This window comes from Bos taurus, chromosome 26 (genome assembly GCF_002263795.3).
Source record: "Bos taurus isolate L1 Dominette 01449 registration number 42190680 breed Hereford chromosome 26, ARS-UCD2.0, whole genome shotgun sequence".
Classification (NCBI taxonomy): Eukaryota; Metazoa; Chordata; class Mammalia; order Artiodactyla; family Bovidae; genus Bos; species Bos taurus.
This window is the reverse complement of record NC_037353.1, coordinates 9,169,421-9,193,005: the sequence shown is the minus strand read 5'-3', so window position 1 is coordinate 9,193,005 and position 23,585 is coordinate 9,169,421. Positions and strand designations below refer to the sequence as shown.

The window sequence follows — 23,585 nt, the reverse complement described above, 5'->3', positions numbered from 1 at the left end:
ACACAGCCTCTGTCCTCAGAGACTGGAAAAATATACACCAAAGATATTGAATAGATTCACATGAAGTGTCATCAGTGCTCTGAAAGGACAGGGGGTTGAGATAGAGTAACCGGAAGGAATGCTTCTGGACAGTACGGTCAGGGACGGTCTACCTGACGAGGGAACACTCAAGCTGATTTGCAGAAGCAAAATGGGCTTTGGGGCCGTGTACCTAAACTTTTAAGGGCTACCGGAAACACCCGAACAGAATTCACATAAAGTCCTTCACTCAGTGCCTGGTTCATAGTAAATGCCAGCTGCTATGATGATGATGCAAATGATTTTCTGTTCAGCCAGATTTTCTTCCTCTAAGGTCCATTCCTGACTGTTAGTTGCTCAGTTGTGTCCAACTGTATGATCCCATGGCCTGTAGGCTGCCAGGCTCAGCTGTCCATGGAATTCTCCAGGCCAATATACTGGAGTGGGTAGCCATTCTCTTCTCCAGGGGATCTTCCTGACCCAGGGTTCGAATCCAGGTCTCCTGCACTGCAGGCAGATTCTTTACTATCTGAGCCACTGACTAAACTGCTGCATTAAACCTTCCTTAGTGAATGCAGCCCACACACAAGTTTGCTCACCAGATGTTTACGGGACCTCTACTGTTTGTCAGGTACCACCCTCAACTCTGGGGATACACTGGTCAGGTCCACTCAGCCTTCACAGAACATATGTTACAGTAGTAAACTACATTTCTCAATTTTCTTTTCTTTTCCAGACTCAATAGGATTGCACACTCCTGGAGGGCACTGGACTTATCCTTTTTTAATCCCTCCCCACAGTTCCTGACATAAGCTAAGTGTTTTGTAAAGTGCTAGACTCAGTGACCTTTTAGCTGGTCCAGTGTGCATCATCCTCTCAGTAGCCAAGGACTCTGAGACCTGTCAGTGCTACTAGGAGAAAGAAGAGAATAAATGTAAAGTCTGACACATGAAGGCCAAAAAACTATCTTTATACCTTGAAAAAAGGCCAACATCTCTACCACTACAGACTGCTGAAAAGTTTGAAGTTATATGGTACCAAAACTCAGATCCTGCTGGCATGGCCTTTAAACAAGTGATTGTTATAAATGTGTTGGTTTTGTTACTGTTGTTAACCAACTTAAAAAAATTTTTTTTTTCTTAAGAGAATATGTTCATCGATCCTGGAGAAGTTTCTGGATTCCTAATATGAACTAAAACCCTCCCTCCACGTTGCCCACTATTACCCCACCACCCCACCACGTGTATGTGTATCTACATCTACATAGAGTGTAACGTATTTACACACTATGTGGAGTCTACAATTTTATTCCAAATCTCCTATTTCCTCCAAGTCAGTGCTTTCCAGCATAATCATGCAAATGATTTTCTGCTCAGCCAGATGTTCTTCCTCTAAGGTCCATTCCTGACTGTTAGTTGCTCAGTTGTGTCCAACTTTTTATGACCCCATGGCCTGTAGGCTGCCAGGCTCATCTGTCCTTTATGCCAATAACTTATTGAGTTACAGTTCATTTATTATGAGTTTGTTGTTACTACTGTTGAACACTAAGTCACGTCCGACTCTTTGCCATCCCACAGACTGCAGCACACCAGGCTCCTCTGTCCTTCACTGTCTTCCACAGTTTGCTTAATTCATGTCCATTGAGTTGGTAATGCTATCTAACCATCCTATCCTCTATCACCCCCTTCTCCTCCTGCCTTCAATCTTTCCCAGCATCAGGGCTCTTCACATCAGGTGGCCAAAGTACTGGAGCTTCAGCCTCAGCAACAGTCCTTCAGATGAATATTCAGGGTTGATTTCCTTTAGGATTGCCTGGTTTGATCTTGTAGTCCAAGGAATTCTCAAGAGTCTTCTTCAGCACCACAATTCAAAAGCATCTATTCTTCAATTATGAGTTTAATATTAAATAATACAGGATGCCCCTTTGGGTGTGAATTTCAAATAAACCACATATAATTATTTAGTGTAAGTGTATCCATGCAGTATTTGGAATATGTGTATTAATCACACTTAGTTGTATCTGATTTTTTGTGACCCCATGGACTGTAGCCTGCCAGGCTCCTCTGTCCATGGAATTCTCCAGGCAAGAAAACTGGAATGGCTTGCCATTTCCTTCTCCAGGGGAATCTTCCTGACCCAGGGATCAAACCCTGGTCTCCCGCATTCCAGGCAGATTCTTTATCAGCTGAGCCACCAGGGAAGCCCATTTGGAACATAGTTATATTAAAAAAATTATCTGTTTTTGTATGAAATTCTAATTTCACTTGGTGCCCTGTATTTTTATTCACCAGATCAGGCAATCCTACTTGTTATAGGTCTTTACCTATGCTGTTTCTCATAACCCCTTAAAAAATTATGCAAAGTAAGAATGCTAATTTTACAAATAAGGTACCTGATATTTAGAAAGAGAGAGTAATATTAACATCCTCAAGATCATACTGGCATGTGGTAGAATCAGGATGTGAAGCTAAGTGTGTTCAAACATGAAGGCCCTGTTTTCATACTTCTCAAGAAAACCAGTAATTGTCACAACCGTTTTGTCCAGAGCTGAATCAAACTCGAGTTTTATAATGTGAGATTAAGGGACATGCTTTTGCAGTTCCCAAAACACAGCTCTTCACTGTGCTGAGACTTGGCACCATCGGCCCCTTCTCACCATGTGAGTGCTGCTCAGGCTTCATGACTCAGCTCAGAGGTTACCTCACTGAGGAAGCTTCTTTGGTCATCAGAGCTGATCATTCTATGGATCTTCTCGGCACTTGTGCAGTACACTGCAATGATCTTCTTAAGGCTCTGTCTCCCTCAGAAGGCCATGAGTTTCCTGAGGTGGGCACCATGTCGTTTTTCCAGTGCCCAGCATGGAAGTAGAGCTTCAGTAAATGCCCAAAGGCTGAAGCCCAAATCCTGGGCATCCAATTTATATAAATTCTGCCTAAAGCACATATGAGATCACTGACTTGTTAGACAATGGATCTCCTGACTGTTTTTGAAAAATGACGTCAGAAAATGGAGATTAGAAACTAACTTAACTGAATAATGTGAATCCTTATAGAGGCACATTTATTCCCTCCATAAGTTGTAAATGATTCCATTTGAATTGTTATAGTCCAACAGCTAAATGTATGTTCATAATACAGTCTACTAAATTTCTACATTTTAAGTATCTTATGAGATATATTGATAGTAATTAGACATGTCCATCAACCATTTCTCAAGACTTTAATATCTTAGTTTTCTAAGGGTGTTTTTTTCAACAACAAAAATAAATATAGCATTAGTGTAATAATAAAAGAAACTAACCTAACTGCTGCTGCTGCTGCTACTAAGTCACTTCAGTCGTGTCCGACTCTGTGTGACCCCATAGACGGCAGCCCACCAGGCTCCTCTGTCCCTGGGATTCTCCAGGCAAGAATACGGGAGTGGGTTGCCATTTTCTCCAATGCATGCATGCATGGTACGTTGCTTCAGTCGTGTCCAACTCTGTGTGACCCCAAGGACAGCAGCCCACCAGGCTCCCCTGTTGATAGGATTCCCAGGCAAGAATACTGGAGTGGGTTGCCATTTCCTTCTCCAACCTATCTAGATATAGACAAGAAAACCGTATCTATTACTTTACTATTTAACTTGAGAAGAACCTTATCAATTACACTTTTTTTTAATGATCCTATTTTGCTGTCACCTTTGACATAGTTTTAAGCTGTTTTGTTGCACAATTATCTTGAATGGAACATCTAAGAATGAATCAGCTTTAGTTAACACTCATAAATATCTGAAAAAGCAGGAGGGAGGAGTAAAGCAAAGATTAGTCTCATTCCTAGCTTGACAAGGTTCAAATTCGTCATTTAAAAAAGCCAATTTTGTGTGAAAAATGAAGTCGTTTTACATGCTAAAGATACATGTGCTTGGCATATAAGGATGTTATTTCTTAATATATTCCCTTGAATATATTCCAGATACTTTTTAAAAAGGTCTTTTAATTGCGGTGAATATGGGGCTTCTTGATGTCATTCCTCCTTTGCGGACAGACTCAGTGATTTCCAAAGGCTCCCAATTACATTATTGAAAAGAAATACAGTACTCTTGTCCCTTGGCTGACCTGCTCGTCATCTCAAACTGAAACACATATTTAGTGCCAACAAAGTGCTACTTCATTGAGAACAGAAATACATCCATTCCCTCTGGTTTTGAGTTGGCCTAATATGTCCAGGTTCTGTAGCTCTTTTTCTGAAATATTCCAGACAAGAATAATGATGGGTTGATGCCCTTTCCAAAATGATATGTAAATACTATAAAAGGCATCTATTTATACTAGTCAATAAGTGTTTTAGGAATGATAGACAAATTCAAATTTAGATAATTTCTGTTAAGACAAATAATGACCAGATCCAAATGGCAACTCTTCTTTGGCAGAAGCCCATTCGGGAAAACCTTGAATTTATTCTTTTATGCTGAGGAAGTGACTGATGCAACCTAGGGTGTGACTTCATGTACTGGACACAGCTTTATGTCACAAGGAATTCTGTCTAATGGTGGAATCCCAAACATCAACCACATAGTCTAAGCAGCATCTTGGGAGCCGAAGTGAACTCCTCCTAGGTCGACGGAGGTGAGCACACTGCTGGCTCTTCCTCTGTACACGTGGGGGAAGGAGAGAGACGCAGGTAACAGGTAAGAACACTGACTGTGGAGTCAGACTGCTGGAATTTGTCTCCCAGATCTAAGGCTTCCTGACCTTGGACAAGTTTGCTCTGAGCCTCGTTTCTTCCAACTATAAAAGAGAAAATGATAACAGTTATCTACCTCATAGATTACTGTGAGGATCAGTGAGACAGGTGGATGATTCAGCTCAAGGCCCAGCAAGGTAAGTACACAATCTGTTCGTGCTTTCCTGCCTGTCAGAATGATGGAAATCAGTGGAACAGTCCACTGGCACGCAGGTAGACAACGTTTCAGCTTCTGACCACAACTTCCTCTGGATTGATTTCCATGAATAGTGTAAATCATATTTGAAAGGAGCAGAGATTACAAAAAGGAAGAGATGGCAGGGACTCAGGATTTTAAATGCCTCTATTCTTTCTGTTCTTTCCCCTTGGCCTCCTTTCCACCTTAGTTTCTTGAAGGAAACAAAAACAGACGCACAAAAAACAGGTCAGGAAAATACATGTTAAAAGACTTTGGCCTAAATCCCTATACAGACGAGAGGAAGCTGAGCTGGCCTTTGGGGAAGATCTGTTTCACGTGGCAGAGGCAGGCCTAGGGCCTAAAAGCAAAGGAGCTCCTTGCAACCCTTTCCTCCCTAAGCCCACACCCAGGATTCTCTGGATCTGACTGCGCTAACAGCATGGAAAGGCGGATGTGGGAAGAACGAGAAAGTCAGCAGAGAAGCAACACACTCAAGAGACCACGCATCCCTCACCTGGTGCTCACCTGGTCCAGGCTTTCTCAGCAGGTGAGTGTGAGCCCCAGGATTCCTGGCCTAGATAAATACTCACTGAAGAGAGAGAAAAAGTCAGATGTTATTTGCTCAGTCGTGTCTGACTTTTTGTGATCCTATGGACTACAGCCCGCCAGGCGCCTCTATCTTTTGGATTTCCCAGGCAAGAATACTGGAGTGGGTTGCCATTTCCTTCTCCAGGGGATCTTCCAGACCGAGGGACTGAACCTGGGTCTCCTGCATTGCAGGCAGATTCCTTACTGTCTGAACCACCAGGGAAACCCTCAGAAGACAGAGCCGAGAGCAATCACCACAGCTGGCTCAGAACTTTAACTTGTTCTATTCTCCTCATTTGTAAGCTCCTATTATGTGCTGGGCACTTATTCCAGATGCTGAAACCCATGCATCCCAGTTTAGAAGTCAATGATAACCAAAAAGAGCATTCAAGCCCTAGACCCTGTGCACCTCAAACTTGCCCTTTTCCTCAGAACTTGACTCCTTCCCTTCATGTTAATGATTTTGCCCTCTACCTTGCAGCTTCCTGAGGACCGGGTGTGAAAGAGGGGAAGAGAGGGACCAGAAGACAGGTTTGAGGTTCCAGAGCTGGCAAATAACAGAGGATATCAAGAGAGGAGATATGTTTTTGATTGCTTTTCCTAGTTTAACTTTCATCAGCATCAAGGTCAAAAGCAGTGGTCCTGCTGACCCCAGTGGGTTCTGTTCTCCCAAAGCCTCTTTAGATTTTAACTCAAGACACAAAGTCTCAGGCCTTCCCTCTCAGTTCCAAGTTATTACAAACCTCACATTTCTGTCACTGGACTGTCCTTTGGCTCCAAATAGAAAATTAAGTTTTGATCTTGACTGGGCTTGCACCAGACCAGAAGAGATTCAGGTAGATAGTCTGTACTTGTTTGCTTTAGGAAATGATTTGCCTGCTTGACATCCCAAGCAGGAAGGTTTTCATATAAGAGTAGCTGAGACCAATAATAATCCACTCAAGTGTCATGAGCTGAAGTGAGACCAGGTTCTAGAAACAAGAAAAAGATGCTCCACCAGACACTTCCTTTCCAGACCAGTCCCAGTCATCAGCTATACTATGTTGGTCCCCAAATGGAGCTGCAGAATCCATGGAAAGCTCAGGACAGACTCCACTAAATCATCATAGAGCCTGGTTTTTTTTGAGCTGCTCCTTAAGATTCCTATTCATTTATCCCCATGATCTATAAAAAATAAATTGACTTACATTAACATGCTTATATTTTAGCTTGGGGAAATTGAAATTCCACTAACCAGGACACTTTGTATTTGAAAACAAAGAACAGAATTCAAAGAGGGTAAATATCCTCCAGACTTCATGATGTAAGTGTTTTCTTGTTTTCTATCATGAACATACTCTCTCTGGAACTCTCTTCATTTCCCAGGTGAAAATAAAAAGGTGTAATGTGAAGAAGCTAAGTGACCCTCTTCAAGTCACATAGCTTGTCATTGCAGAGGTCACACTAGACTGCAGGACTGGACTTCTGTCTAGGGCTTTTGTTTTGTTCTCAAACACATGACAACCTTTCTATTGTACATAGACCAAAAATATTATAAATGAGATGGGAAATTATTTACTGGTTAAAACAAAGGATTTCAAAAGATGGAAAAAACAAACTGTGGTACAGCCATTTCTAGGAGACATGGCCTAGGAGGAAGCGCAGGCTGCAGCAGGTCAGGGACCAGGGGACAGTGGATCCAGGAGTCAGGAAGACAGTGCCTGTGCTTACGAATGGCTTGATGATATAGGAGATCCCCAAATATCATTATGAGACATGGATTTGGGCTGGGTATCTAGACTACAGCAACTGCAAAACCACTAAACAGAGGTAAGGATAGAAAGATTGAAAAAAGGAAAAAGAGGAAAAGAAGAAAAAGACATAAATAAACACAACTTCTACGCTAAAACCAAAGACATTTCAAATGAAAAGAAATCTAATTTAGAAAAGAAAAACAAACAATAAAATCAATAACAAGAACATGAATTCATCCTGGATAAACAATTTTATGTTACAGGATGACAAAAACTTTAAAATAGATATTTAGAATGCCCAAAGAGACAAACTGAAGGTTAACTTTCATTTTAAAAGAACAACAAAAGATGAAACAAAAAGAAATAAAACAGGTGAATACGAAAACTAACCACTTAGAAGTACTGGGAATTATTTCTAAGTAGTCTTGAAGTTTTTAAAAAGTAGTAATAAAATTAAAAAACAAAACAAAAAGACCTCACCATATAGGGTAAACTCTAGGCTAGACACTAGTACGGAAATTAGAAAGCAGCGAGAGGCAAAGGGTTGAAAAATATATAAAAAGGCTGTGAAGAGACCTGGAGGATCAGTGTACAGGTGAATAGATTGAAAGGGTCCAACATACATCTAACAGGAGGTTCAGAAGAGGAACTCATTATTTCTCGTAGCTCTTCCATAAATGCCCAGAAAGGGAGGAAGAGCCTCTCTCCCTCATTTGGCCAAGCCAGGTATATACTACCTGCACGTATCCATTCAATCAGGTTGGCAACGTGCTGTCAGTTTTTGCCCACCCCAAATGCATGCAAATGTTGCCAGAGGGCAGGATGCACTGTAACCCAGACCTCTGGAGACATTTCTGATCCATTTAATACCACCTCCTCAAGCATCCTATAAATGCAACACTAAAGCTGGAAATTTTCCCCTACAATTTGGTTTTAAACCTGACCGCTAATGCTACTAATTCAGCAGAGGAATATTCCCACTTAGTTGTTTTCAGCTCTTAAGGATCTCACCTCAATTATTTCCGATTCCTAGTGGTCTATGTTTTAGTTATGTCCTAAAACACAGGCCATTTAGTTAAGACCCCACCTCTGGGGTCTCAATTCTCCTGCAAAATAATAGTCCTCACCTTTGAATGGGGGAGCGTACAGCTCTGCACTTTAATCATGTAAAATGCAGCCATTTCAATACGTTCTTCCTGTGGTTATTTTGATGTAATGGCCCGGGGGGGGGGGGGGGGCAGAACATGCTGTCCAGACATCCCTCCCTAAAGGCAGTGCCTTTAGTCTTATTTAGTTTCCTGCTGAGCTGTAATTCCTTTTCTGTGCTAGTACTTACAGCCCATAACAAAGCCATGTAACAACCAAGTGTTTGCTCATTTTTTTTTTTCCACTTTTGATTTCCCACCATTTTCGTTAATATATCTAGCTATTTGCCCTTTGGAGCCTTGTCCTCGCGTCCCTGTACTCACGCAATGCCTGGCGTTCCATAAACCTAGCCAGGTCACCCTCTGTGGAAGTAGCTTGCCAGCCTGGGATTTTCCCTGTGAATAATGGGCTTTCCCCTAGCATGGCCCCTTTATTCATTCCTGCATTGTTTCCAGTTTACTGCCTGGCTTGCCAATTATTGGAGGATGGAAGGAACGCAGTGTCCACCAAACAGAAGGCATCTTGAGAACAAAATGCCAGGCAGGCAGCTCTGTGTAATCAATGAGTCATTTGACTTTACCTGTAGGGTAACTTACAGGGTGGGAAGGGATCAGGTGGATAATCCAGAGACATTCACAGCTGTACTCTGCATTATCAGGAGACCACTGGGATAATTTTATAGTTAACCTAGGATATGAGGTAGGTACTTGGAAACAGGACAAGCATTCCTAAGTCAAGATTCATGAATGGGAAACTAATCTCCTGGGCACCAGGAATTTATCAGCGAAGGTTTGCATCATTGCTTGGGGACTAACAGAGAATAGAGGCCACCTGGTCCTGTTCATTATTAAACAATACCTATTAACTATCTGATACAAAGCCCTTAATGACAGAGAAGTGGTTCACTGTACAGTATAGTACTGGGTAGGGTCAGCGGAGGGAGAAACAGTAAGGGCCCAAGATGGCATCAGTTATGCTAACAACCACAGAGGGATTAAGTTTTATCTTCAGATCCTCAGATTGGGAAATATTTTGGGGCAATATTTGTATGTAATAAGATTCTCGGTTCAGTTCAGCTCAGTCGCTCAGTCGTGTCCGACTCTTTGCGACCCCATGAACTGCAGCATGTCAGACCTCCCTGTGCATCACCAACTCCCAGAGTTCACCCAAACCCACGTCCATCGAGTCGGTGATGCCATCCAGCCATCTCATCCTCTGTCATCCCCTTCTCCTCCTGTCACCAATCCCTCCCAGCATCAGAGTCTTTTCCAATGAGTCAACTCTTCGCATGAGGTGGCCAAAGTACTGGACTTTCAGCTTTAGTATCATTCCTTCCAAAGAACACCCAGGACTGATCTCCTTTAGGATGGACTGGTTGGATCTCCTTGCAGCCCATGGGACTCTCAAGAGTCTTCTCCAACACCACACTTCAAAAGCATCAATTCTTCGGTGCTCAGCCTTCTTCACAGTCCAACTCTCACATCCATACATGACCACTGGAAAAACCACAGCCTTGACTAGATGCACCTTTGTTGGCAAAGTAATGTCCCTGCTTTTTATATGCAGTCTAGGTTGGTCATAACTTTCCTTCCAAGGAGCAAGCATCTTTTAATTTCATGGTTGCAATCACCATCTGCAGTGATTTTGGAGCCCCCCAAAATAAAGTCTGACACTGTTTCCACTGTTTCCCCATCTATTTCCCATGAAGTGCTGGGACCAGATGCCATGATCTTCGTTTTCTGAATGTTGAGCTTGAAGCCCACTTTTTCACTCCCCTCTTTCACTTTCATCAAGAGGCTCTTTAGTTCCTCTTCACTTTCTGCCATAAGGGTGGTGTCATCTGCATATCTGAGGTTATTGATATTTCTCCCGGCAATCTTGATTCCAGCTTGTGTTTCTTCCAGTCCAGCGTTTCTCGTGATGTACTCTGCATAGAAGTTAAATAAGCAGGGTGACAATATACAGCCTTGACGTACTCCTTTTCCTATTTGGAACCAGTCTGTTGGTCCATGTCCAGTTCTAACTGTTGCTTCCTGATCTGCCGGGGTCCAGCCCCGGCTGATCCAGGGTATTCAAAGGAGAGACGGCATCGGCGATTTATTTAAATATTAATTAGAGATATAAAGACTAATAGCATGAGGATAGCTCAGTAGGAAAATTCAGTGGATAAAAGAGGCTGAGTAGCTTGGTTTACGCGGAAAATCAATATAACCTGTGACACCAGGTTAGCTCTGACCACGGAGGCCACAGGCGCCCTCTCGAATAGCGGAAGGTGCCCCACCTTAGACACCTTCTCGAGTGGGTCTTAGAAGCCCAGGCAAATAAATGGTTGCAGAGGACCTTCACGTTCCAGATGGAAACATCAGCCGGAATATGAAAAGAAAGAATGACATGGGGAGACCAAGCTTTGGTGAGCAAGGCCAGTAGCTTTATTTTCAACAGGGGCTTTTATACCCTAAGTTGCACATAGAGGATAATAAGGGATGTGAAATCATACAAAGTCAGCAGTCTTTGATCCTTATCGAAACAAGGGTTTCTTTCCTGCAAATTTATCGTATACAAATGGTTTAGGTGATTTACATCATCTTCTGGCCAGAAGGCCTATTAACATTTTATGACTCTTGACAAAGGTTTGTCAACTGTAAGACTTATTTTTTCTAAGAGTAATTATTTTAAGGTTTGGCGCCATCCTCCGGAGGTGTTAGATAAACTTGCATTCCTATAGGGCAGAGGTGCAGTGGGTTTACAACAAAGGAAAGAATTTATTACCTTAAGGGTCTAAAGTTGCTAACACCAAGGCCACTACTTATTTTTTCTACATACCAACTATATTAATTAATACACACTCAATGATACAATACAGGGGATGTGGAAACTTGGCAGCAAGCATTGGCTCATCAATGAAATCCTTTACTAGTTTTATTCTGACAGTTTCTAACTCTCTGAGAGGCTCTAAGCTATTTGAATATCTTAAGCTTCCCGTGCCTCTTGAGACTGAGAGACTGTAAACAATCGTATGCATAGCTGTAGGAGTCCGGGTAAACTTGTCAGGCGAGTTAGAGAGCTATCCGAGGGGTTTAGATTTAAACACTCCTAATGCCCAGGAACTTATTAACTGGAGCTGTAAATTAACTCTTTATCAGAGAGAGCGAGATGGTGGTGGGGGACAGCCCCCAATAAAGTCAGAGGTGAGAGCACAAAGCAATAAAGTAGGCAGACTCTGGTTTTTTGGGGGTAGATGCTCGAGAATATCCAGGGGGACTCCTGAGGCTCGATCCTGCCTTTGCGTATGCCGAGCCTCCTTCCTCATGACCTTTGCCCTGAGTGGAGTGCCTCTCGCCGGCTCCCGGCACTGATCTGCATATAGGTTTCTCAAGAGGCAGGTCAGGTGGTCTGGTATTCCCATCTCTTGAAGAATTTTCCACAGTTTATTGTGATCCACACAGTCAAAGGCTGTGGCATAGTCAATAAAGCAGAAATAGATGTTTTTCTGAAACTCTCTTGTTTTTTCGATGATCCAGCTGATGTTGGCAATTTGATCTCTGGTTCCTCTGCCTTTTCTAAAACCGGCTTGAACATCTGGAAGTTCACGGTTCACGTATTGCTGAAGTCTGGCTTGGAGAATTTTGAGCATTACTTTACTAGCGTGTGAGATGAGAGCTATTGTGTGGTAGTTTGAGCATTCTTTGGCATTGCCTTTCTTTGGGATTGGAATGAAAACTGATCTTTTCCTGTCCTGTGGCCACTGCTGAGTTTTCCAAATTTGCTGGCATATTGAGTGCAGCACTTTCACAGCATCATCTTTGAGGATATGAAATAGCTCAACTGGAATTCCATCACCTCCACTAGCTTTGTTCATAGTGATGCTTTCTAAGGCCCAATTGACTTCACATTCCAGAATGTCTGGCTCTAGGTGAGTGATCACACCATCGTGATTATCTGGGTCGTGAAGCTCTTTTTTGTACAGTTGTTCTATGTATTCTTGCCACGTCTTCTTAACATCTTCTGCTTCTGTTAGGTCCATACCATTTCTGTTCTTTATCGAGCCCATCTTTGCATGAAATGTTCCCTTGGTATCTCTAATTTTCTTGAAGAGATCTCCAGTCTTTCCCATTCCTGTTGTTTTCCTCTATTTCTTTGCATTGATCGCTGAAGAAGGCTTTCTTATCTCTTCTTGCTATTCCTTAACTCTGCATTCAGATGCTTATATCTTTCCTTTTGTCCTTTACAAGATTCTACTGACATACAACTGGTCATGTGGTGTTTGCTGTAAAACACATTGTTATTGCAATGATGGTCATTACATGATGAAGTGGGGCAGAGGCCATAAACATGGCATGACACTCGTGCAACTTGCAGCAAAGCCTTGCCTTTGTCATACCCTAGCATTCCTCATCATGGATTTCGGCCAAAGCATCTGCCAGCTACCACTGTTCAACGTGTGCTCAATGAGCTTGGCTTTATGGACTCCAGGGATGAGTCAAGGGCATGAGGCTAAGGAACTGCTTTAAAGCAGTGGAAAGGAAAATAAGTACACAATATAATTGTAGTTACCATTATCCTGTAATTCATACAATTTAGAATCTCCAATAAGGTCTGAATGTGTTATCCTTGGAAATGCTACAAATGCAATTCTAAGGGATGGATTGTAATACAGCTACTAACCTGCCCCACCCTCCTGATTAACTCAGAAAGCCTTGTATACCAGGTGCATGGTACAGTGAGCTGAGCCTGGAGATATAAATTGATTTATCCTGGAAATGGTTACATACAAAGCTCTGCTTAGACTTTTGTCTTCTTTCCATTTCCTGCTAAGCATACAACTTTTTTGACCTAAGCAATTATAGCTAATGGCTACAGAGAAGGACAGAGGGTGGCAGCATCTTCAAAAGCACTTTTCCCCCCAGTGGTGGGCAGTGTCAAGAGACTGAAGTGGTTTACAATCAGTTGCATTACTTAAAACAATCTGCATGCCAAAGTGCCCCAAATGAATGAAGTCAAAATTCCACTGTTACCACTGATACAGCATTTGAATCGAGCATAAAGTGTAAAACAAAACAGTACTTTCATCTTCCATTTCAATTCCCTCATCTGCAAAACAGGCTTCATACTATGAACTTCATAGTCTATAATGAAGATTAAATGGAGTAACAGGTAAAGTACTTCTATACAGTACTTGGCAGGTGTAGATATTCCCTGTACTCAAGGGCAATTGTTATTTCACACAAATGATTTATTTTATAGATAACCAGTTAACATCAAGTACATGGCTGAGTATTGAGAATTACAATGATTTTTCTCTTAAGACTAGCTTTACACATTCTGTTTGGGCGAATACAAACAAATGCATATACCTATACTGTAAAACTGTGTTAGTCACTCAGTTGTGTCTGACACTTAGTGACCCCATGGGCTGTAGCCCACCAGGCTCCTCTGTCCATGGACTTCTCCAGACAAGAATACTGGAGTGGGTTACCATTTCCTTCTCTACGGGATCTTACCAACCCAGGGATTGAAGCTGGGTCTCCCGTACTGCAAGCAGATTCTTTAACATCTGAGCCACCAGGGGAGCCTATCAATAGTAGTCCTTTTTAAATATTTAGTAACCAAAGAGCTTTTAGACCTGTCTTTAAAAAAAAAACAAAGTGTTTTGAAGCTCATGCAGGCCCATAGGGTAGAGAACTGTCTTCTAGTCATAATTGGTTTTTTTTAAGAGCTAGGCCTAGACTTGAAAAGGAAGTTCTATTTAACTGCCTACCTCCAGCAGTGACTGAGGCAAAAACTAGTAACATGGTTTGAAGAAGTCCCATAATGCTCTACTCCATTTCCCTTCCTAGAAAGACCTGAAGCATTGCAACCAGATCCAAGTGGATTTAGAATCCCAGCTACTTCTGATTTCCTATCTACATCTGGGAGCTTCACCCATTGTTTTTCTCGGCAAGGAAAATGCAGGTTGTTTCTCATTTCTTCAGACTTCTGCCCAAGGAGTTCAGTATTTCTCCTCAGACTCTTCTCAGTTATCTAGTACAGTAGCAATCAAAGCTGTGAAACGCAACTGTAGTTTCCCACCATGGACAGAACTTAGGAGGCTACATAACTCTACCTAAAATAGTCAAATTAGGAAACCAGGCCCTCAGCAAGTCTCCATGATGCAAAGAGTGACAGATAATTTCAAGGAGTAATGCTGCAGACGGAAGGAAAAAAAGCACTTTTTTGTCTTCCAAAGACTAGTCTAAGCTTCTCAGGAAAGCAAGGAAAAGAAAAACACTTATAAGAAAAAGAAACTAAGGGCTGCTCAAAGGAAGAGAAACTATAGCTAGAGCATGATTGATGTTCTTCCTATCTCCAATTAGGCATGTTTGTTATCAGCAGAACTCTCTCATCTGTGTGTATTCCAAGATATGGTTCACAAGTATACATTTTTATAATTTACATCAAAGCTGGGATTTTTTTTCCAGGATAAGATTGTTCACTGAAAAAGTTTCTAAAAGCACCCAAATTATTAACGTTCAGAACCAATATTGGTAGAATGAACTCTAATGAAAAAAAACAATCAATAAATCCCAACTTAATTCTCCATATTGTTTGTTGTTGTTTAGTTGCTAAGTCATGTTTGACTCTTTTGCAACCCCACAGACTAGCCTGCCAGGCTCTTCTATTCATAGGATTTCCCAGGGAAGAACGCTAGAGTGAGTTGTCATTTCCTTCTCCAGGAGATCTTCCCGAACCGGGGATTGCACCCATGTCTCCTTACGTTGGCAGGCAGATTCTTTACCACTGGGAACCCCAATTTTCACATTAGCTACTTCATAAATGATGTAAAATATGTTAGCAAAATGTTCTCATTATATACTAGGAGTACTATTAAACGTTGAAGGCTATCATTCTAATGAATAATTATTTGTTCTGCCAGCGCAACAACAAACAAGTGTGAGCATAAACTGCTTGGGTCTAAAGAATGGCTCAGCATCTGGGAATAGTACAGGGATGGTGTTAAACTGAGGCCAGTTTTAGAAATAATACATTTAAGAATCCTTCTATCTTAAAGTGTATTACTCCAGTAATGATAAAATGAAGTTTGAACGTTCGTTAACTGCCTCCTAATCTGCCAGGTATGAAGCCCAAACTGCAATTCTTTTAACTAGAATAATATGACATCTTTTTTCCTGCTGTGGAATTTTCTCAAAAATACTCATTCCTTCTTTTTCTTCTCTCTCTCCTCACACACATACACATACACCAATAAAAAAATAGCTTAATAGACTGATGTGAAGGTGCTTAAGGGCAGGTTAAGCTGATAGGTGAGTGGAAGGAAATGCTTAAGTAAGTGACAGAAGAATAGAGAACTCAGTGATCTGTGATTCTATGAGAGTTAAGAGACTGGGTAAGTTCAGGAGAAGAGCTAGATAAAAGGCAAATTACATTGTAATGCAAATATTTATTTTCAGTTTACATTTGGCAGAATAGTCCAGATTCCAAGGATCATTAATGAACTGTATGAAATACCACCTTAAAGAAATACATTCCAAAAATTTATACTTACAAATTCTGGTTTGGTTGTATGTAACTCCCAGATATTTAAGGTCATGTATCAATTCTGCAGTTTACAAAAGGAAAGCACTCAAAGATATAAAATTTGATTTTTGCCTGAAAAAAATGAAGCTCCTTTTCCTTTACAAGTTGAACTCTGCTTTCAGTGTTAAAATTAAGATCAAGATTATATACAAAGACAGTTTCAAGTGCAGGGTTATGTGCTGGAGAGCAGAAACTTCAAAATGATAAAATGACTATAAAAAAAGAGTAAAGACAAACGCACTGCACACATCAAGTTGTAGACTATGAACAGAAAATGACGAATGTTCATAGGCTATTTATTAATTGACCAAAATCTCAGAACCGATAGTGATTACATTTTGGTTTAACTGAGTAAAGTGGTCACCTATCATGAATGAATTCTTGTTGGCCAAAGGTTATTTTTCAGCATTCAACTTTTTATATATCCTATCCTAGATAAGACCTTTTGCTCTTATCATAAGATTATTCAGTTTCGGGTACTTCCTAAGTGAGAATAATAGCACCAGAATAATGTCACAGCCTCTGTAACATTAACGAAAATGGACTACACTCACCCTCTATCCTGAAATAGTTTACATATCAAAAACTACAATGATAACTATATGGTTCTACTTAACAATAAATAACAAATTAAACAATTTCTATAAAACTTCAATAGTCTACGAAAACTTCATGAATCAAATTATTTAATGTTCCAGACATCAAGTAAATTTGTTGTAAGGTCTTAAGATAACGCCCTTGAAAGAAAAACTAGGTTTATTCAACTTTAACATGCTCACAGTCTGAGTTTAGTGTTTGTACATAAAAAGTACATGACTCATGAACTGATATTGTTGATTTGTGATAAATGATCAAAAAGTCTTGAAAAACAAATACAGCAATTAAATCAATTATTCAAGAATGATACGCACAATGAAGTCCTTTTTATAGAAAAGTTTAAATTCCCACAATACTATAAAATTTCATAGTCAAGCATGCAGTAGAATGGTGAATACTGAACTTCATATGTTGGTGGTTACCTATAGGCAGGCAGTGAGGGAAAAGCATCAGGAAGACATACAAAAGTCTTCAATTCTTCTTATTTGATCTAAACCAAATGATACAATGTTAATTTTGCTAAAACAGTATGATGGGCATGAATGCTCATTATACTGTTCTCTTGTCTGCCTTAGACAAATTCCTAAAAAAAATGATTAAAATCAGACCTTTGTAGGAATAATCAGCAGTGTATTGATGCATCAGTAGTATTTATCAGCTAATCATCTATTCTGTGAACATCACTCAGTTGAAGATCAATGGCGCCGAAGAATTGATGCTTTTGAACCGTGGTGTTGGAGAAGACTCTTGAGAGTCCCTTGGACTGCAAGGAGATCCAACCAGTCCATTCTGAAGGAGATCAGCCCCGGGATTTCTTTGGAAGGAATGATGCTAAAGCTGAAACTCCAGTACTTAGGCCATCTCATGCGAAGGGTTGACTCATTGGAAAAGACTCTGATGCTGGGAGGGATTGGGGGCAGGAGAAGGGGACGCCAGAGGATGAGATGGCTGGATGGCATCACTGACTCGATGGACTTGAGTCTCAGTGAACTCCGGGAGTTGGTGATGGACAGGGAGGCCTGGCGTGCTGCGATTCATGGGGTTGCAAAGAGTCGGACACGACTGAGTGACTGATCTGATCTGATCTGCAGATCAATGATCTATGCATCTTCTTTTATAATTTTAATATACAGTTGTAACACTTTAGATTTTGAACAAAATGGATTTCCATTCTTAATAAGTGAAAACCTAAGAAATTTTTTATTCTTTAATTGGAGGAAAATTGCTTTACAATGTTGTGTTGGTTTCTGCCATACAACAATGCAATTCAGCCATAATTTCATATAAATATATTTACTTTCTTCTTGAGCCTTCCTCGCCAGAAATTTTTATTGGAAGAAAATGTCCTTATATTGCCTGATTCGTCAAAGCTGCCTGAAATGCTATCCTCTTATCGTCAATTACTGATTGTGTAATTAAAAGACACTTACTCCTTAGAAGGAAAGTTATGACCAACCTAGACAGCATATTAAAAAGCAGAGACATTACTTTGCCAACAAAGGTCCGTTCAGTCAAGGCTATGGTTTTTCCAGTGGTCATGTATGGATGTGAGAGTTGGACCATAAAGAAAGCTGAGTGCAGAAGAACTGATGCTTTTGAACTGTGGTGTTGGAGAAGACTCTTGAGAATCCCTTGGACTGCAAGGAGATCCAACCAGTCCATCCTAAAGGAGATCAGTCCTGGGTGTTTATTGGAAGGAATGATGCTAAAGCTGAAACTCCAATACTTTGGCCACCTGATGCAAAGAGCTGACTCATTTGAAAAGACCCTGATGCTGGGAAAGATTGAGGGCAAGAGGAGAAGGGGATGACAGAGGATGAGATGAGATGGTTGTATGACATCACCGACTCGATGGACATGAGTTTGGGTGGACTCCGGGAGTTGGTGATGGACAGGGAGGCCTGGCATGCTGCGGTTCATGGGGTCACAAAAAGTTGGACACAATTGAGCGAATGACCTGAACTGAATTGATTGTGTATCAATATGGAAAGCAGAAAAAAACTTGGTAGTAAAGTTATAAGAATTATGTTTATTATTATAGAAACTACTTTTATGATATTTGATAGAACTCACAACTATTGCTTTGAAAGGGGTTCATATCTGTGAAAAGGTCTTCCCTTGTGGCTCAGATGGTAAAGAATCTGCCTGTAATGTAGGAGGAGCCAGGTTCAATCCCTGGGTCGGGAAAATCCCTGGAGAAGGGAATGGCAACGCACCCCAGTATTCTTGCCTGGAGAATCCCATGGACAGAGGAGCCTGGTGGGCTACAGTCCATGAGGTCACAAAGAGTCAGACACGACTGAGTGACTAAGCAGCAGCATATGTGAAACTGAAAGCCCACCAGTATGAAGTCAGTCTTTACAAAAATAAAGAACAAAAAAGAAATTAAACCCTCAAAAGCTGTATCTCACATAACAGTAAAATATACAAATACAAGCAAAGTGACAATTTTTTAAAACACATAAAGCAATGGATTTAAGTTTGATTCTATTCTTCTGTCTTGTTGCTAATGGTCCTCTTTGCTCTTCCAGTTATACATGTGAAACAGGTATGATAATAATTAAATAACGGCCTTTCAAGACTTACTAAGAGGTTAAAGGGAATTACTGAAATCGTGTTCAAATACTTTATAAATACTCTTAACAAAGACATTTTATTATACTTTTGTCTTCCTTCAGTGAAGGTGTTCTTTTAAATCATACTGTTTCTTAATATTGTTTCAAATTCTCAACTAGAGATGTTAATTTCTTCCAAAGTGATACTCCCAGTGAATCATAATAGCTCTGATTAAGAAGAAAATACTAGAACTGTGCTACCTGAGGAAAAAAGAAAGAATGGCAGCACAGCTGGTAAAGTTCCTAGACTTAGTCCAGTCGCGTTATGGATTGTCCAAATGACAAAATATTTCGTTACTCCAAAACTTCTGTGTATCATTTTGAAATCATGTTCTATCTCAGTGTGAGACTTCTTACGTAAGTAGGAAGAATTTAATTTCTGTAAATGTATGTAGTACCAGTTATCTCCGAACAGATTTCCCATGAGAGCTGCTTCAGTGAAAGATCATTTCTTACATATCCATGTCCAGACTCAAAAAGAAACATTCTTCTTTGAAAAAACAGAAATATCCAAGAAATGTTAAAGCTTTCTGTACCCAGGGACTGCCCACCTATTCCAAGCATGGAATCACTCCCTGGAGACTGCTGATGAATTAAAAATGTTTGGCAGTTACTCATAGCTCATCAGACGTGTTCACCTTTGGTAGTTCACATTCTTCACTGGTATGACAACTCTGAAGGATGTCCTTATAGTGGTTCTTCAGATCTTCATACAAAGAAACAGTTTCTTGTGAGTGAGCCAATGGTAACACTTTTTCATTCAGTAACATCTGCACTCGGAATTCTTCTTTAGGAGTCTTAGCATTTTTACAATGGTAAAGCACAAATATCAGGTTTGAAGCATAGGGTACAATGTGACCACTTCGGAACTTCCGATGCATTTGCTCCTTGTAATTGTAGGCTGTTAGGGGTTCCTTGTCTTTGAAGTAGCCCATGAGAGAAAGCAGTGGAAGAAGGGTCTCTGCATGGCCAAACTGGAGGATGACTGGAGAGGAAACTGGTTGAGAACTTAAAAGAGAAATAAAGAAAAAGATACATATAAAACATTTTCTACATACACAGCAATTTAACATAATAACCACACTTAGAATTAACACACAACTTTCTCATCTTTTTAAAATCTTTATATAAACAACAGTATGGCTAAATTCTGTGTGGCAGAGAACTGAACTTTATGCACTAAAATTACATTTTAAAATTTTGGATCACTGCATATTGTAAATCTATCTAAAACACATACATTATTCTTTAAGCTTAAAGAGAGCTGAGTCTTTACTGCTTTTGATAAGGGAACTTCAAGTTGATATGGATTTCAAAACTGCATTGCCTTTCTGTGAATGAATCTGAGCACCTGGCCCTTAGTTAATATTGATTACTCTCTGGAGCTCGTCAGAATGAATTTCAAATGTTATTTCATCTTTAGGGAATTAGGACACTATTCAGTAAATTTCTTGGTTAAAACCAAGTCTGAACAGTGAATGGTAATGCATATAATTCTTCAATGTTTTATGAGACCTGACTTGGTCACCAAATGTGAGAGAGTCACAAAAAGGTAAAGACACAACCTATTCTAGCTGATAAACTAGGTCTGTGGTTGGGAATGGAGTTTATACACTGCCAGAAACAATAGCTTTCAACACATGAGCTAGGTCACCTTTTTATTTTCTTTCAAGTTTTCTACGATTTTTCTCTGATAAAGACTTCTTTTAAAAGTAGCAGGAGGGCTTCCTTGGTGGCTCAGTGGTAAAGAATCGACCTGCCAATGCAGGAGACACGGGTTAGATCCCTGATCTGGGCAAGATTCCACGTGCTGCAGAGCAACAAGGTCAGTGCGTCACAACTGACCTGGAGCCCAGAAGCCACAACCACTGAGACCACATGCCACAGCTACTGAAGCCCATGTGCCCGAGGGCCTGCGCTCTGCAACCAGAGAAGCCCCATCAGTGCGAAACCTTCATACTGCAACTAAAGAAGAGCCCCTACTTGATGCAGCTTGAGAAAAGCCTGGGCAGAAAAGAAGACCTAGCTCAGCCAAAAATACATAAATAAATAATTTTTTAAAAACAGCAGCAAATGACTATTTAGCCTTTTCTCCAACTTTTATAAAAAGACTATGGCTTTTGTTCTCATTATAATTTGTAAGCCTATTCAAACAGAAAATCCAAGGAAGACAGGATATATGTATATGTGAGGCTGAATCACTTTGTTGTATAGCAGAGACTAACACCGTAAAACAACTATACGCAATTAAAAAAAAAAAACTCTATTCAAACACAGTTAACCAAACATCAGGTTACAAATTTTCTGGGAGGACAGCAATATTTGCAGCAGTTTCTGAATCCTCCTGATTCCTCACATAAAAATGGATGCGGCAAATGGATAGCAGATCCAAAACCCAAGGGAAACAGTCACAACTATTTTATTTTTTTCTACCAAATCTTTGAAAGGCCACATGCACTTTACATTTACAGCAATCTCAATTCATACCACCATTTCAGGTGCTGAATAACCACATGTGGCTTGGTGGCTACTGTGTGGAAAAGCAGTGGAGTAAACAGACTTACCTACATACTTGGGTTCAAAAGTCAATCAAAGAGAAAATAGGAAAAAAAAAGATAAAAGACAAACAACAAAAACACATATGAAACAAAAAAAAAAACGTGTGCTGGGGATAGGGAACAGACCAACAGGGCTATGTACAAATGATGACTTCAAAGTCCTATTAACTTCACACATACAAGCTACAGAAGAAATTAAATCTAGATTGTTACCCAAATTTAAGTTTTAAACCTAAGATTCCTTAGCTTTATATAAAGTGCAATAAATCCCATTTTCTCTTTTGACTGCCTACTTTCAGTCACATAGTAAAATCAGCTATTTTTGAGAAGAAAGTTGAGAAAAACTGTGCTTTAAAAATCCTTATTGGGAGTTTTATGGGAAATCAAGTTTATATATAATTAGATTCACATAGGAAGCCAAATCAATACAAATAAATGACTGTCTTGTGCCATATGATGCATCTAAATTAAAGAACATATTTTACAATTTCAAGAAATTTTCAACAGAAAGGAAAAACACAATTTGAAAAATAAGTGCCCTAAATATTATCTTATTACAGATCAATCTCCATTACAAAAGGATGAAATATATTAAAAACAGTATTTTTAAAGGTATGGTTAAATCCATAAATACAATAGTGATAACGAAAGATAAGGGTAACTAGATATTAGAGGGTCAAAACTAACGTAGCCTTCCTCAAAACAATGTGAAAACTAAAATCATCAGCTTACTTAGAGATTAAATGTGCTTGCAGAAAATAGTAAGCAACTTATAATTCTTTGTAGGTTACATATTTTTACAATAATGCCAAATATAAAGGAGAAATGAGCACAATCTCACTCATAATTATTTTCTGCCTACCTTACCCTTTGTGCCTTAGGGTTGTACACACACAGCAGATGCTGTTGCTCCTTCAGAAAAAGAAGTTGGCTGATGTCCCTTGTATTAACACACAAAAAGCACTGGACAAAAATGGATGTGCCCAATTTTCTGCAACATAGTCATTATACTCTATGCCTTGAATTCAGTTTGCTGAGTAATGAAGAGTGTATGCAACTACATTTTTATTGTAGCACAGAAGAAAGGGAATATGTCAAAAAAATGACAACTTTTAACTTCAGAGAAGCTGTATCTAGGTCAAATGTTTAAACTCCAATGAATAAGTAATAGCTATCTGGAACACTGTACTGAAGTTGTATGCAGATCCAATGGATACAATTTCCTAAACACTTTTTTCTTTATAGATGAACATCTCTGCCTTGCCAACGAATCTCCCCCTCTTTATCTCTCATTTCCCAGACATAATTAAAATCACTTGGCCCATTTCTAAGACACCTAATTACAAAATACACCACTAGTTTGTATCAGGATGGTACCTGACTTCTTGTTTTTTGATAGCAATATCACCCCTTGTTGGGTGTATTACAAACAACACAAATTGTACCTATGTGTGTGGGTATGTGTGTATCATATAATCACTTGAAACAAATTACCACTTAAAGAATTATGTGTAAATCATTCCTAAATGTATGTACACAAATCTTTATTGAAAACAGAATAAGAAGGTACTTCATTGGTTTAGTCTGTGTGTTCTGTGTGCTAAGTCGATTCAGTCGTGTCTGACTCTTTGCAATCCCATTGACTATAGCCTGCCAGGCTCCTCTGTCCATGGAATTCTCCAGGCAAGAATAATGGAGTTGCCACGCCCTCCTTCAGGGGATCTTCCCAACCCAGGGATAGAACCCAGGTCTCCTGGATTGCAGGTGGATTCTTCACCATCTGAGGTACCAGGGAAGCCTTGGTTTGGTTTATATCTTTTTTAAAAATGCCAAGGAACAGTATTAAAAATCTG

At 40.0% G+C, this 23,585-nt stretch overlaps 1 protein-coding gene across 6 annotated transcripts in view; it reads right to left on the bottom strand.

Moving 5' to 3' along the window:
- The window catches only part of MINPP1 (multiple inositol-polyphosphate phosphatase 1), a 71,494-nt gene that overhangs the window by 15,567 nt on the left and 32,342 nt on the right, over positions 1-23,585 (bottom strand). The window contains exons 5-6 of one of the 6 annotated variants that reach the window (XR_009492945.1): positions 20,829-20,930; positions 20,101-20,182 (exon numbers count right to left, since the gene is read on the bottom strand). The exons of 3 other annotated variants lie outside the window; for them this stretch is intronic. Coding sequence is in view for 2 of the 3 variants with exons in the window: in NM_001038575.4 (NP_001033664.2) it covers positions 19,789-20,182 (394 nt within the window). In the remaining variant the exon portion in view is untranslated. Of the gene's footprint in view, positions 1-15,805; positions 20,183-20,828; positions 20,931-23,585 lie in introns of those variants that run through there. 2 more of the 6 variants (NM_001038575.4, XM_005225369.5) reach the window with 2 other exon arrangements.